This window comes from Mytilus californianus, unplaced genomic scaffold (assembly GCF_021869535.1).
Source record: "Mytilus californianus isolate M0D057914Y unplaced genomic scaffold, xbMytCali1.0.p SCAF_7, whole genome shotgun sequence".
Taxonomy (NCBI): Eukaryota; Metazoa; Mollusca; class Bivalvia; order Mytilida; family Mytilidae; genus Mytilus; species Mytilus californianus.
Genome location: NW_026262723.1, coordinates 102,776,118 through 102,791,578, shown reverse-complemented (window position 1 = coordinate 102,791,578; position 15,461 = coordinate 102,776,118). Strand labels below are relative to the sequence as shown.

Below are 15,461 nucleotides of genomic sequence, written 5' to 3'. Positions count from 1 at the left end.
AATTATTAAAAAATTCAAATTGGCAGACAGGAGTGCAGATAATACAGTACTACAAGCAACAAATAAGATAAATAGTTGATTTTACATTTTCACCATGTTTTTTTTTTTTTTTTTTGACAAATCAGAGGGCACATTGATATCTTTTCAAATTCTTTAATTATCTTCCTTAAAGATATTAAGATGATTTATGTGCAATATTCTTTTAATAGAATATTTATTGATAAATATCAAAATATTATGGTCATTACAAATTTCATTTTTTTCTTCATGTAGCATCATTGCATAATAAAGAATTAAGTCAGAAACCTAATTTGTTATTCATTCTGATTCTGCATTATGGGTGTGCGGAATATACATAAAAACATATTTTACACGAAATTTTTCATTTTACAAAGTTGATTCAATGTGTTTGAAAAGCAGTGTTTTATAAAACAATTGCTTTCGGATATAAGCTATGCTTACAAATTGTCTCAATTGAAGGATATTGCAAAGTAAACATTTTAATTGTTGCACACGTGAAATCAGAAATAATGACACTAATTAACCTGAGATCAACAGATTAACGATCATCAAAGGCGTTAATTGGGCCGTAAACATATCACTTAAAGAAAATGGTTACATAGGAAAACGCTACAAATATATTTTGAATTGTAGAATTTAATTCTTTTGAAATAAAAAAAGCAAGCCCAATATGATTTTATTTACGTATGAGAATTATGAGTAGATAAAATGAACACTTTATCATCTGGCATATCATCACCGGAAATCTGACTCTCATCGATCAAAACTATTATTTTTATGAAAATAGAAATGTTAAAAGTCGTAGAGTTTAGGTTTTTTTAAGGATTTTTAAAATCCTATCTGAAGTTGTAATTATAGTTGATAGTGTGTTTGCTTATATTCGATGTATTTTCAAGATTAAATCAATAATGCCCATATCCATGAAGTCAAACCAACATGGGGATCTTTCCATCTATGTCTTGATTTAGTCAACAATTGTTATATTTCGTTTGACACTTAAATTTGTGGAAAAAGCCATCCACAAAAACCATGAAAATTGGTACCCAACAAATAAAAGTACTTTCACAGTATACTACTTCAATATCTGTCTGAGTAACTGAAAGTAATTGCAAAAAAGTTATCAGAAGTTTGTCTTTTAAACATTAATTTCTTTGATTTCAGGACTTAAAACCAAGTAATATTGTTGTGAAGTCAGACTGTACATTAAAGATACTGGACTTTGGACTAGCAAGGACACAAGGGACAGGTTTTATGATGACTCCTTATGTAGTCACAAGATATTATAGGGCACCTGAAGTCATTTTAGGCATGGGATACAAAGAAAATGGTAGGACGATGATCTATATCCTTATTATAGATTCTGTATTATGATTGAAAAATAAGATAGATCTCTTTTCTTCCATTCTAATGAAAATGCTTCTCAATAGTAAACCTGTAATTATTTTTTAGGTGAATAACATATTTTTCTTCACAAAACAAAAGACATCTAGAGGTCAACATCGGCAGAGGACATTTTAGCGCTAAAGTGTGACCCATTTTAGCGCCAGATTTTCAAACCAATTCAGCGGAAAGTGAAATCATCTATGCCCATTTAAGCGACAGAAATTAATGCATAGAAGAATAATAAATTTATATAGTATCAAAACAGCAGAACATAAAAAATATCATGTCCATTAAAATTCAGCATTAAATGTCTACAAAGGTAACTCAATTAAAAATGTCAGTTTTAAACTGGCAGGCCCTTGTCCAGATATACCTGGTGGTAGACTTTTTGCTTTCATGCAATGTTAGCAACCATCAAAGATATTATATGTTGAAATGATGGAATTATGATATGCCTAACTTTTTTATTCTGACCATCAGATATTTTAAAGTAAATATGAAAAGAAATATGACTTTTGATGTTGTAGTTACTTTTGTTTATTTCAGTTGATATATGGAGTGTAGGTTGTATAATGGCAGAACTGATCAGAGGAGCTGTCATGTTTCCAGGAAGTGATCGTATCCTAATCAATAAAACAAGACTTATTCTATTTCATTATGCCATCAGACATTGGTCTATTATGATTATTTTTTCCTTTATTAGTGTATAATTGTGAGTAACAGTTGAAGTTCATGGTACCTATGGCTAATTGCGAGGGCATCCTGACACATTTTTTTCATATGTAAATCCATAATTTACTGATATATCAATGATGTTGTACTGCATTCTTTTACATTGCAAAATACAAGTAACAATTTTTTTTTATACATCTTATCAGTGGCCGAGTTCCTCTAAAATTTCATAGTACCACTAGGTGGACAGCCGTTTCTTTCATATACCTCTGTTTCCTTATGTTTTATGTATTGTTTTGACAAAAACTATACCTACAAAAGGTCTATTTGTATAATTCATATACTTTCAAAACAACACTTTTTTTTAACTCCAGAAATCTGTCACACCACTAAATTCCCCTTCAAATTTTAAATTCAGCAAAGTGTGAAATGATTTACCATATAAACTTATATTGGAAACAGTTTGTGAAAAAAGGTTGGTGCACATTTGTGGAAATTCACAGCCAGATTCATGCGTCATAATTTCCATGTATTTCTTTAATAATTGTACAGATATTGATCAGTGGAATAAAATTATTGAACAATTAGGGACACCTTCTAAGGAATTTATGCAACGATTGCAACCTACAGTTAGGAACTATGTAGAAAACCGGCCACGATATGCAGGGTATAACTTTGATAGACTTTTCCCTGATGTGATATTTCCACAAGACAGTACTGAACATCCAGGTTTACGGGCGAGTATGGCAAGAGATTTATTATCCAAAATGCTTGTTGTGGATCCTGAAAAGAGAATTTCTGTTGATGAAGCTTTAATGCATCCTTATATACATGTATGGTATGATGAAAGTGAGGTCAATGGGGTGAGTGTCCATGTCGGTGAAGCTCATGCGGTGAGTTAAAGTTCACATTTTAAGCATGAGCCTGGTATTTAACCATTAATGGTATTTTGTTGCAAAATCTGCATGTTGTTATTGATCTTATTTGGAATAAAATGGTCAAGTATTTGACACTGGTTAATGAAATTTATATTATATGAATACATTTTTTTTAAATATCAGTTACATTGAAGTTATGGTGGAAGTTTTGCTGCTACCAGACATATCCACTTTTCTTTTGCATAGCTTGCCTATATTAATTTTATTTTGCATGCAGATTTTGAAAAGCTCTTCTTAAAAACTAATCAGAAAATTACAATGTACAAGGTGTTTAGAACTTATTTATCCTTCCTTCAGTATATATTGGTAAGGTTATAATTTTAACCTGTTATATATCTAAACACCTTTATAATCTGTAACATCAGAGCGTAAAAGTACCACTGATCAAAATGGTGGTCAAGTTCAGTGAGTTTGATAGTGTATCTGGTACATACTCAAAATTGTCAAAAAAAGATTCACACCAAAAATTTCTGGACTAATATTTTGGTTTTGTTATTGTTTCATGCCTTTTATTTATGAACTTTAATCAATGGAAAAATCATGATTCTGCTGCAGCCATTTTATCCATCAAGACACTTTATTAGATTTTTCATTCTTTGTGCAAGATGTAAATCTGTTTCATGCATAACATATTATTTTGCAAATGCTAATAACTATTTGAGTAATCCTTTAACAAATTTGTTGTTTCGTAACATGAGCTTTGTTTACACAACATAATAGTTTAAATCATTGCAACAAGTTGAATGTTTTTAACTCACCAGGCCCAAAGGGCAATTTGAGCTTTTGTCATCACTTTGCGTCTTTTGTCCAGAGGTCCATCACCTGTCCTCCATAAATTTTTCTTTACAAATCTTCTCTGAAACTGCTAAGAGGATTGAAACCAAGGTTTGTCAGCTTTATCTATAGAGTATAGAATGTTCATTATGAAGTTTGAGATTTTTTCGTCTAGGTTGATCAACCAACATGGCCTCTGTGGCTAAAAATAAAACATAGGGGTCAAACTACAGTTTGGGCTAATATTTTAAAAACAAAACAATTAGAGAAAAACTGACTAGGCTAAATGGTCAGCACAACAGGCTTTGTTTACCTGAAAAAAATTCTGAAAAATCTGAAGACTCTTTATGGTATTATTGCCCCTGAAATGTACGTTTTTACCAAAGTTCACAGCTTTTTACTATTATCTTTAAGGTTAAAAGTGTAAATTGCAAAAATTACCAGTAAGACAAGATGTATCATCCCTGAAAAATCTAACAACTTGTATTGGGGTTATTGCCCCTGGAATATCCCTTTTAGTTATTGGCTGTTATCATGAAAACTATTGTTGCTAGATGTTAGAAGCCTAAATTCCTAAAAAAAGATATCAGCACAACAGGATATGTTTACCCTGAAAATATCAGAAAAAATATGACAACCTGTTGCAATGATTGCCAATGAAATGTTGGTTTTTATTGTTTTTATGCAGTTTTGGTTGTTATCTCAAGAACTATAGGACCTAGATTAAACATTTAAATTACAAAAATGAACAGTAACACAAACTAGTATTTGCAAATATTTGTCCTCATTAGCAGACAGGATATTTTTCACCAGGTGATTAATACTGGCACAGGTGTGCGTCTGGTTACTATAGTTCAAAAGTAATTAAAACGTTCTATTAAATCTGAAGTGGTTAAATTTATCATAAAATGTGTTTTGTATGTTGTGTCAAGTTATTTATTTTCATAAACAGGTAATACATATTTTATTGCAATATAATACTTAGAGGAAAATACTATCAAAATTATAAAACTTTTAAAGACTTTGTGAAAAATAAAATAGACTTTCCAGCTTTTATTTTGGTATGGTGTTTATAAATATAAGCTTTAGACTTTTCATAATCTTTGTTTACTTATTTAAATTATAGCCTGCGCCACAACCATACGATCATACAGTTGATGAACAAGAGCACACAGTCGATGAATGGAAAGGTCAGTCATATATATCTTGTACAATTTTATAAGAGTTGTTTTAACAAATAAGTTTATACATGCTAAATGTGAATGTTCTAAAAAGGGATGATTACTACTTACCTGGAATCTGACAATTGATGTCATGTTCATCCATTCTAAAAGAATTCAAAAGAATTTTTTTTAAAACTTGTTTCACTTGAGTCTATAAAACATGTATTGTTCAAATAAACTTACTTCATTGTATATTTTGTTTTAAAACAGAACATAAAAATTTAAATTGAATAAAATTAATATTTGAAATATACAGCATATAATCCAGCACAGAAATGAAATCACTTTCTAAAGGAACGTGATTTGTATTAATGTCCACAAATACAATGTATGATCAGGATATGCAATGCTGGTTTTATCTTGTGCCAAATTAGTTTTCTTCCTTTGATTGGTTTCACTTGAACTCCCCTTGTGTCAAACTCCTGTTGACTCAATTTCAAGATAACAAGAGTCTACTGTAGTTTTACTACCTATCCGGTTATTATTTGCCATATTTATTAATTAAATTTATCTTTGTTTTAGACTTGATTTACAATGCTGTCATTACATATGGTAAAAAGGAAAAGAAAAAATCAGCTATGCAAAACGGTAAGACATTTACAGCAAATGAAAGCACAAGAACCAATTTGTTTCATGTTTTGTATACAATTGTTTTCTTTATTGAAAAAGTTTAATAACATTCCATATCCCTGTTTATAAAATTAAACATATTTAAAATATTGACCCTTGGGGAGTTCTGATAATTTTCCGAGTCAGATAAATTTTATCAGAAATACTATTTCCCTGACAATACCAGTGTTCTCCCTAGAAATTTTGGCACCCATCACATTCACAATAAAATTTCCAGGGTAAATGTTTCCATCTATGATGTTTCTCTCATTGAAGCCTTTCTTATTTTTATGTAAAGTATTGTGTAACATGAAATGTTGAAAATCAAATTATAATGTATTTATGATTATGTAAAGAGGGAGAGACAAAAATTCAGGAGTTTTCATTATCCATTGAGCATTAGTAAACTGTATGTAAGTACAAAGGAAAATGGTGCATTCTGCTTATTGTGGCGTTTGCTTAAATATTTTCCACTTTTTTTTTTTTTTATCTTCTACCTTTTCAGCATGTCTTCCATTTCTTTAATTATTTTAAGTTTGCTAAACCTGTTAGATTTGAAAGTTAACTCACAGTCTATGTGATGCTTCAGCTGAATGTCAAAGCTGCTTCCTCTAATTATTGACAGATGTTTACATCTTTAGTGGAGCTAGGTTCCATTGGCAAGCATACCACATCTTCCTTATTTTTGTCCCCCACGCAAAGCAGAGGGCAGGACATTATAAGTAATATCATTTGCGACAGACCCCCTAAGGATCCAAAGAGGGTCACCATGTGACAGCATTAAGCCAATCACAACGTCACTTATTTGAAAGAGGATCGATAAAGAAATATAGGGCATCCATCTGGTGCTCTCATGCCTGTATATGTTATTACTACTATTATAATTATAGGGCTATTAACCTTTGCCATCTCCAAGAACATTGGAATATTTTCAATAACTTATTTTTTTAAATTGAGAATGGAAAGGGGAATGTGTCAAAGAGACAACAACCCGACCAAAGAGCAGAAAACAGCCGAAGGCCACCAATGGGTCCAACACAGCAAGAAAATCCCGCACCCGGAGGCGGGCCTCAGCTGGCCCCTAAATAAAAATGTGTACTAGTTCAGTGAAAATGGATGTCACAACTCCAAAACATATAAATGAACTAAAATTAAAAAACATACAAGACTAACAAAGGCCAGAGGCTCCTGACTTGGGACAGGCACAAAAATGCGGCGGGGTTAAACATGTTTTGTGAGATCTCAACCCTCCCCCTATACCTCTAGCCAATGTAGAATAAACAAACACATAGCAATACTCACAGTAAAACTCAGTTGAAATATAGTCTGAGTCCAATGTTAGAATAGGTAACAAAAGAAACTAAGCAAAATGACAATGATACATAAATTAACAAAGGACTTCTAGCAGTTACTGACATGCCAGCTCCAGACCTCAATTTAACTGATTAAAAGATTATATCTTCATCATATGAAAATCAAGCACAATCCCTCCCGTTGGGGGTTTAGTATCATACCATCATAAAATATATGAGAAGAACATAACCCGTATCATGCCAACAACTGGTTCTAAGAAAATTAAAATCATTCAAGGGAATGTTCGTTGATATAGCTTCTTTTAATTATATGATTACATAAATTTTTGTCATCAAAGATAACTTTCTGGAGTATATTTTAAATAAAAATGCAGGACCAGGGGTGTAATTAATAGTGTGATTGACTTCAAAGCTGTCAAGTTAAGCCATTTAATTGTGAATTTGTCAATAACTGTTTTGTTGTTAAAAAGGGAAGGGTGACATTTTTTAGCATCCTTGTGAATGTAGATAGCATGATAAGAACCTAGAATTGATGTGCTAAAACAGCCTTGGGAGAACACTGAGTTATAACAACAATAAGTGGAATTAATGTGCCTATTTACCAAAATATTTTGACCATACATAATGAAGAAAATACTGGAGGCTCAGCTTTAGTTTCCTTTAGTTTTGCTTGAATATACAGCAATGTATCATGAAAAACTAGGCTTATGTAGAAATGGTTGTCATTGATATTTTTATGTTATTTGATAATCTGAAAATTGGCACAGATTACTTTTATTTTATAATCTAACTCGGCAACTGATTTACAAATTTTAGAAACTGCATGTAGATTGTAATTTGTATGTAATTTCTCTAATATAAAAATAAGGAAATGTGGTACGATTGCCAATGAGACAATTTTCCCACCAGAGAACTAATTATGTGGATGTAAGCAACAATAAGTCAAGGTATGACCTTCAACAATGATCAAAAACCACTGTAAATCTGTTGTTTTTATTGACATCACATTTATTTTATATAGTGAACAAAGGAGCATTGAAATATATTTTTCCTTGAAAAATGCATTACAATATAAAGTTACACATGTTGAAAGCTTGATGCATTTATATGCATGAAGGTCATTGTTTTATGCAATAAAAAAAAGAAGTTTTACTAGAAGAAATTGCATTGTTAAATTTCTTATGATTTAAATTCGGTCTTTCAGTACTGCAGCAATCAAGTAGTTTTATTTTGCATTAATAAGTGCAGGATGCAAGTTTTAATGCTGTAACTCAGATTTCTTATATCATGTCCTATTACAGAATAATAATTTATTACTTAATTGGGCCTTATTTAAAGAATCTAAGTCATAGTTTGGAGCTTTTTTATGCTAATTGTGATGAAATAAATACTGTAATTTCAGAAATAATTGTGTGCATTTATTATTATCGTGATTGTTGAAAAATCAACATGCTGCATACCAATAATGCTATCAAAATTAGAAATGCAAGATTTTATTTAGAAACACCTATCTTGTCACAATTTTGGCAATAATAATATCATTGCAAAAAATTTCTGAACTTACAGTATGTATTTAGTATCTCCAAAGATGACAATGCTAATGTCAGATCTTGAATAAGAATGGTGGATATTTTTTTTCAAATTTTCTTCCAAATATTGTTCTTCAGAAACATGCAGGTAATGATGGATTGACCAACTCTCTTGGAAATGGTGCCACCTTAAATAACAAAATTCTGCTAGAAAATGATTTACGAAAGTTGAAGACTTTTAAACAGATCACATATATATCTGTTTGAGTACTTGACAAGGGAGGAACCAACAACTGCTTTGAATCAAATATTTGTAAAGAAATAATTAAGTGTAATATTTTACATATATGGAAATGCTACTTTTTATGATTGGCAGAACTTTGAATAAAAGAATCCAGTAGACAACATTAGTCAATTTAATACAGTGTATTATATGATGATTAATTATTATATTTTATCGTTTCAGCAGGAGCTCCAAACAACGATGACATGATGACAGATGGAGCCACAAACTCTAGTCAAAACCGATGTCGATAATTAATGTGTATTATTAGTTTATAATTTATTCATTGTTTGTTCAGATTTAATTCTGTATTCATGAAATAACAAAACACACATGTTAACATTTTTGGGTATTTTTCTGTACAGAATATCATGTCATATATAAACTAATGAATTTTTCCAAAGAAACAGTTTTAAAGTTTGACTGTCATGCAAAAAAATACTTTTCTTCCATTACGTTTTTACAGCTATGTATTTTGTTTCTTTTTAACATCTGTCTATAAAACCTTAAATATATATGAATGTAAAAAAAAATGTATTATTTTTTCTGCTAGTTAAAAGTGCTTATATTGATGTCATGCAAGAAATTCTATCAAAGATTTATATGAAGAAACCAGCTTTTAACCATTAGTTTGTTCATTTGCAATCAATAAAATGTGTTTTAAAAAGGAGTGTTTTATTTTTGGAATTCAAAGGTTTTTGAAATTATTTGTGTTTGTATAGCTTGTTTAAATAACTATATTTGTCTATATCTGTACTGACTAGAACTTGATAATTTCAAGCATTAATTTCATGATTGATGTTCCAGCTGTATTTTGCATATGCATGATGCAGTATGAAAATTCTAATTTTTAGTCAGATTTTTCATTTTTGCATTAGATTGGGATAATTGCTTGGATTAATTATTATTTAAAGCATCAATCTTAAATTTGATGATTAAAGATATTCACTTCCTTGCTTTGGTATCAGTCATATCTCAGTTTGCAACTATAAAATGATTCATTAATGCTGGCAAATATATAAATATGAAAGTAAGTTATTTCCAAAATATATCTGAACTCCAGATTTAACTTTTTTTAAATCCCCTATAAATTCTTATCTTCTAAAAGGCAAAAATACCTATATGAAAAAATACTGACTGTATTTGATGTTTCTAGATGATGTATTATACTTTATTTTAAACATTCCACATTGTAGATTATAGCACAAGTTCAAGATTTTAATCAGATCATGTCTTACATTCTTTCTGAATCTCAACATTTGTCATTATCATTCTTCATTTTGTCTTTTGTTTATTTTAATGAAAAAACCATGGCAACATTGTTTTGAAAATATGATGTTCTCAACTTGTTTCTTGCTCAGACCCATTTGTTGTTATTTGTCTTTGTTTTATAGATCCATTTTATTTTAAAGGCTATTTCTTGATTAATCACAAAATAAGCTATTGGTATTTCATTGGCTACTCTTGATCATCCAAAATATGCTTTTGCCAATTAGAAATTATTTGTTTTCTTTTTATTTAACTGTACTATTTTAATTAGTAGTCAAGTTATCCATTATTCATTTTAACTACAAAAAATCTAACCTTATTCAATGACAGGTTATTTTGAAGTCCCAAATATCAACTTTACTTGTAAAATACATTGATGTATATTTAGCTTTTAATTTAGTTGCCATTAGTTTTTTTTTGCAGAAATATGAAAATCATATTGTGTCTATCATATATGTATGGTTAATAAACTAATTTTCTCATTACTCAAATATATAAGATTTCCAAAAAAGATAAGATTTAGTAGAGTTTATTGCTGATTTCAGGCCATGTGTGTTTGTCAGTTAAAATGACACTTTTAAGTACAAAATGTTATCCAAAGGGAATACAGAATGGCTTTTCAAGTAAAACAGCATAAAAGTCACTAAAATCAATAACTAGTTTTACATTTTAAATACCTTTTAACAAAACTACTTCATAATAACAATTTTGAAAAAGGCATATATTTTGTATTACCATTGGAGAAGGGTATTTGGGGTATGATGGTACGGTTATAAAAGAATTTAGTGTTTTAACATGCTTTATATTTTTAATTAAAATGACTTAATAAACTGAAATAAATTACTTTTAAGGGAAAGAAGAATCAACTGTGATGTTTGAATCATGATAAAATGTTCTTCCATATTGTCGTAAAAATGATAGCCTTATAGCTGTATGTATAAATAAGAAAATTTGTATCAGCAAAGTAAAGAATGTTCCTGAAATAAATGTTGTATTTATCAATTGCACGTAGTAATTATTAACAATTATTAAGTATCTTAACTTTTTCTTGTTTAACTCAATTTAAATTTCTCCAAAGAACAATACTTTAAACAACTTTCATTGAGGTTCTACCAAAATATTTTGAGGTGCCTTAAATGCCTTAGGTGTTAAGTTCCTGAAAACTGTGACCTTTAAACTTCCACTTTTTGTTATTGATGGGTTGTTGTGTCATTGGCAATTATATAATGTTTTCTTGTTTTTTAAAGAAAAAAACCTTCAAGTTTTCAGATGAAATGAGTTGTATAAAAAAAATATTTGGTAATGGTGTCTCATCCATTTTACTTTTTTTTTATCATTCTGTTAAAAAATAATTGGTATAAAGGCCTTATCAGCCTAATACTTTTATAAAGCCTTTACTTTAAATGGGGAGTAAAATTTGTTATTTATATAATTTATTTATGTAAAAAAGACATTTGTCCATAATGTGCAATAACTTTGTTAAATATGATTCAATGTTAGTGATGTCTATTTACAATGTATTTTGTGTGTATTTTTAGAAGGTTGGAATTTTTTTTGCTATAGATAGCATTTTTAGTGTAAATATTAGAGTATAATGTTAACAAGATTTTTCAGATTTGAAGTACTAAGTTTAAAACTACCATTTGTGGTAAATTTATTTCTCATATTATTAATGTGTCATGTTACATTATATAATTAATTGTCAACCAATTTTAAGGAAACTGTGAGAGAAAAAAAAATCACTTTTCACATTTTGTGTGAGTGTTAAAAGTTTGTTTACAATTTGCACATATAAAATTTGCAGTAAAGCTTAATTGATTTGCAAATATTGACTTAAAAACTGTAAATCAGTTGGTTAAATTTTTCAAAAGCAGTTAGTTTTGATACTGAAAGACACTAAAAGTTCACAGTCACAACTTATATTACAGAGTTTATAAATGAAGGCACTCATGTGAACACATATTATATTGTATGAAATTTTGACATTGATAAAATATCAGAAATACTTGGCCATTACTTTAAAGGTGGCAGATTTTTAAAGCTGGTGTTTATTTAAGAATGGTTATGCCATAGAAGTTTGATTGTTGCCAAACAATTTTGTGATGTTTATTAAACTAAACTGTGAGTTTCTGTATTTTACATGCGAGTAAAATAATGACTTGTATATTTTAGTAATTGCATATTCTGGTTATATGTAATTATTAAAAATATAATCACTGTAACCTGGTGTTGCCATTATTTAAGGTAATTTATTATTCCATTCAGATATGAAAACTCACAGATTTTAATTCAGGGAGACTTGCAATAATAGCTGATTTATCAGATAAAAAAAAGTAAGTTCATTTGAGATTCTTTCTAAACCTTCCTAGTGCTGATTTATCAAATCTAGAACAAATCTGTTCATTGGAGATTCTTATAAAACCTTCCCAGTGCTGAATTTAGGCAATAAAACATACATTGATGATGATGATGATGGATGGCTGCTTAACGTCCAGCTGCATATTAATATGTGTGTATTCAGGATGAGAACATGTTAATGTAATATGAATATTTACCCTGCTTTGTACTAGACTGACACACGGAGCTGGATTTTTTAACGTGCTAGCTCATAAGGTAACAGTCCGTAGGAAGACATGTCATCTTCCCCAGACAAAACATACATTGAACCCAGGTAGAAACATCTTGTCACTATTGGAGGTGATATGATATGTTGTATGTGATAATATGACAAGTTTAAAATGCTGGCCGGTCTCCTAATTGCCTTTTTGGGTGGTTACTAGGTTTTTCAAAAGTACTACGTTATTTTTGTATGGTTTATCGGAAGTTTTTTATCAATTTTCTAAAAATCATTTTCAATTAAGATGTTTCTTTTACCTGAAGGATAAGAAACCAATAAATGATATATACACAGGTCCACTCATTTAAGAACACCTGCACCATAAGCCAGATCAGAACATTTCAACTGTATTAACCCTCTTAATTAAGTGCAAATTTTATTGCAGAATAATAAACCTTTTATAACAAGGACTGACCTTCTTGTCATAGAACTGGACCTTAAGCTAACAAGTAAAAAAAATCAATCAATTAATTAAATCCAAGGAAAAAGAAAAAAAAATATTTTCAAGTGAAATAAAAAAGAATGATTTGTTTTAGTGAATGTTTTTATTGTGAAACAAAAAGACTGTTGGCTAAATTTATGCATTAGATTTGATATGATAGTATTGTGAAGGCACATTTTTTTATTACAATGCATTGCTGCCCCATCAGAAAAAAACATAATAACATATTAACACTTGGGGGAACACAGACCTTAAGTGGAGATACTAAGTTAGAAAGATCTGGTAAATCTGCTATGTTTGGCAAATGTTGATATTAACTATTTTTTGTACTATAGAATATCAGATTTATAGTTACAAAGGTTTATACAATCAGACTTTCTATTTACCAATATTTTTAGACAATGTAGAATGATGTACATATCTGAATGTTGTTCTCCATGTTAATGTGCAGGGGTTATGATCTCTGGATAAAATGCTTCAGAAAACATTGCCAATAAAAATATTTATAACAAATTCTCTTTTATTATATTCTGCTGGAAAATTATTTCAACAGTGGATTTTTTTTCATACTAAATTCTATATCAGTTTCAAGAATTAGAAATGACCATGGGATATCTATTCTCGTTTTCTTGCTAGTTCACAAAATATGTGTTAAATTGCTTGGTTTTCAGTGATATCTAGTTCATTTACCTTTGAATTGATCATGTTTGTGCAAAAGTTATCTCCCCTTGAAAAGGCAGTTTATCTTATTCTTTATATGCTATTGTATATAAAAATAAAGAGATGTGATAGGATTGCAAATGAGACAACTATCTACCAGAGTTCAAATGAAGTGAATATAAGCATTTTTAGGCTACAGTATGGCCTTCAACAATGAGAAACAAGAGTGCACAAGACTGCTTTACTGACCATGATTGATTTAATGTTGAAAGTCTTAAAAATATACCTTATACTGCAAGTATCACACAAGCTTAACATTATCAATGATCCCTATAAATGAGGTCAAGGTCTGATGATACATGACAGACAGACATTTTATTTACGGCCAGCTGAGGACCACCTCCGGGTGCGGGATTTTCTCGCTGCATTGAAGACCCATTGGTGGCCTTCGGCTGTTGTCTGCTCTTTGGTCGGGTTGTTGTCTCCTTGACATATTCCCCATTTCCATTCTCAATTTTATGTACACCTTACAATCATTCCATGCACTAAATATAGTTGACCTATTGCTTATAATATCTTAAGAAATAGGCTTAACCAGGTAAAGTAAATATTGACCAATGAACCATGAAAATGAGGCCAAGGTCAGATTAAACCTGCCAGACAGACATATAAACCCTAAAATCATTGACCTATTATCTGAGGAGAGGACCAAACTACAGAAACTTAATATTTACTAATGAACCATGAAAATGAGGTCAAGGACAAGGGATACCTGCCAGACAGACATGAACACCTTACAAGTATTTCATACACCAAATATAGTTAACCTATTGATTATAGTAATTGAAAAACAGACCAAAACACACAAACTAAACATTGACCAATAAACCATGAAAATGAGGTCAAGTTCAGATGAAAGCTGCCAGACTAACATGTACCCATTAAAATCATTTCAAACACCCCATATAGTTGACCTACTGCTTATAGTTTCTGAGATACATCCTTATCACGTAACTAACCTTGATCATTGATCCAGGAAATGAGGTCGAGGTCAGGTGAACCCTATCTGACGGACATGTAGACGTTGCAAGAACCCATATTCCAAATATAGTTATCCTATTACTCATAATAAGTGAGAAATTCACATTACGGTACAAAAACAGTGTAATTTTTTAGACCATGAAAATGAGGTCAAGGTCCATGGACATTTGACAGACAGAAACTTTGTTACAAAAGGTATCTGCATACAAGGTATGAAGCATACAGGTCTTCTACCTTCTGAAATATAAAGCTTTATACAAATACTTTATGCCGCAGGATAGCAATCCCTATGCCCAAATGCTATAAAAGGCCCCAACATGAAAAATGTGAAACAATTCAAATGAGAAAACTAATGGCCTAATCTATAACAAAACAATTTACGAAAAACCAATATGACAGAGATGATCCAACAACTACCACTGTACTACAGGCTCTTGACTTCGGACAGGCGCATAAGTAATGTGGCGGGTTAAACATGTTTGTGAGCCCTCAAACCTCCCCTTACCTGAAACAATGGTGAACAGTGGTGTAACAGCACAACATAAGAACAAACTAAAAATCAGTTGCAATTGGCTTAACTCAAAAGGTTGGTAAGAGGCACTAAAACAAATATAAAAACAATAGACACAAATCATCGATATAAGAGTACTCACAGTTACTGAAAGCTATTTCAAAGCCAATTACAAC

At 30.4% G+C, this 15,461-nt stretch overlaps 1 protein-coding gene across 5 annotated transcripts in view; it reads left to right on the top strand.

Moving 5' to 3' along the window:
* LOC127707980 (stress-activated protein kinase JNK-like) overlaps positions 1-13,586 on the top strand; it is a 31,568-nt gene extending 17,982 nt beyond the window's left edge. The window contains exons 6-12 of one of the 5 annotated variants that reach the window (XM_052212758.1): positions 1,183-1,348; positions 1,951-2,022; positions 2,629-2,969; positions 4,915-4,978; positions 5,534-5,599; positions 5,977-6,033; positions 8,929-9,017. In XM_052212758.1, coding sequence (XP_052068718.1) covers positions 1,183-1,348; positions 1,951-2,022; positions 2,629-2,969; positions 4,915-4,978; positions 5,534-5,599; positions 5,977-6,023 — 756 coding nt within the window. In that variant the 3' untranslated portion in view covers positions 6,024-6,033; positions 8,929-9,017. Of the gene's footprint in view, positions 1-1,182; positions 1,349-1,950; positions 2,023-2,628; positions 2,970-4,914; positions 4,979-5,533; positions 5,600-5,976; positions 6,034-8,928 lie in introns of all 5 variants that reach the window. The other 4 variants (XM_052212759.1, XM_052212756.1, XM_052212760.1 and 1 more) reach the window with 4 other exon arrangements.
* The last annotated feature ends 1,875 nt before the right edge of the window (positions 13,587-15,461 follow it).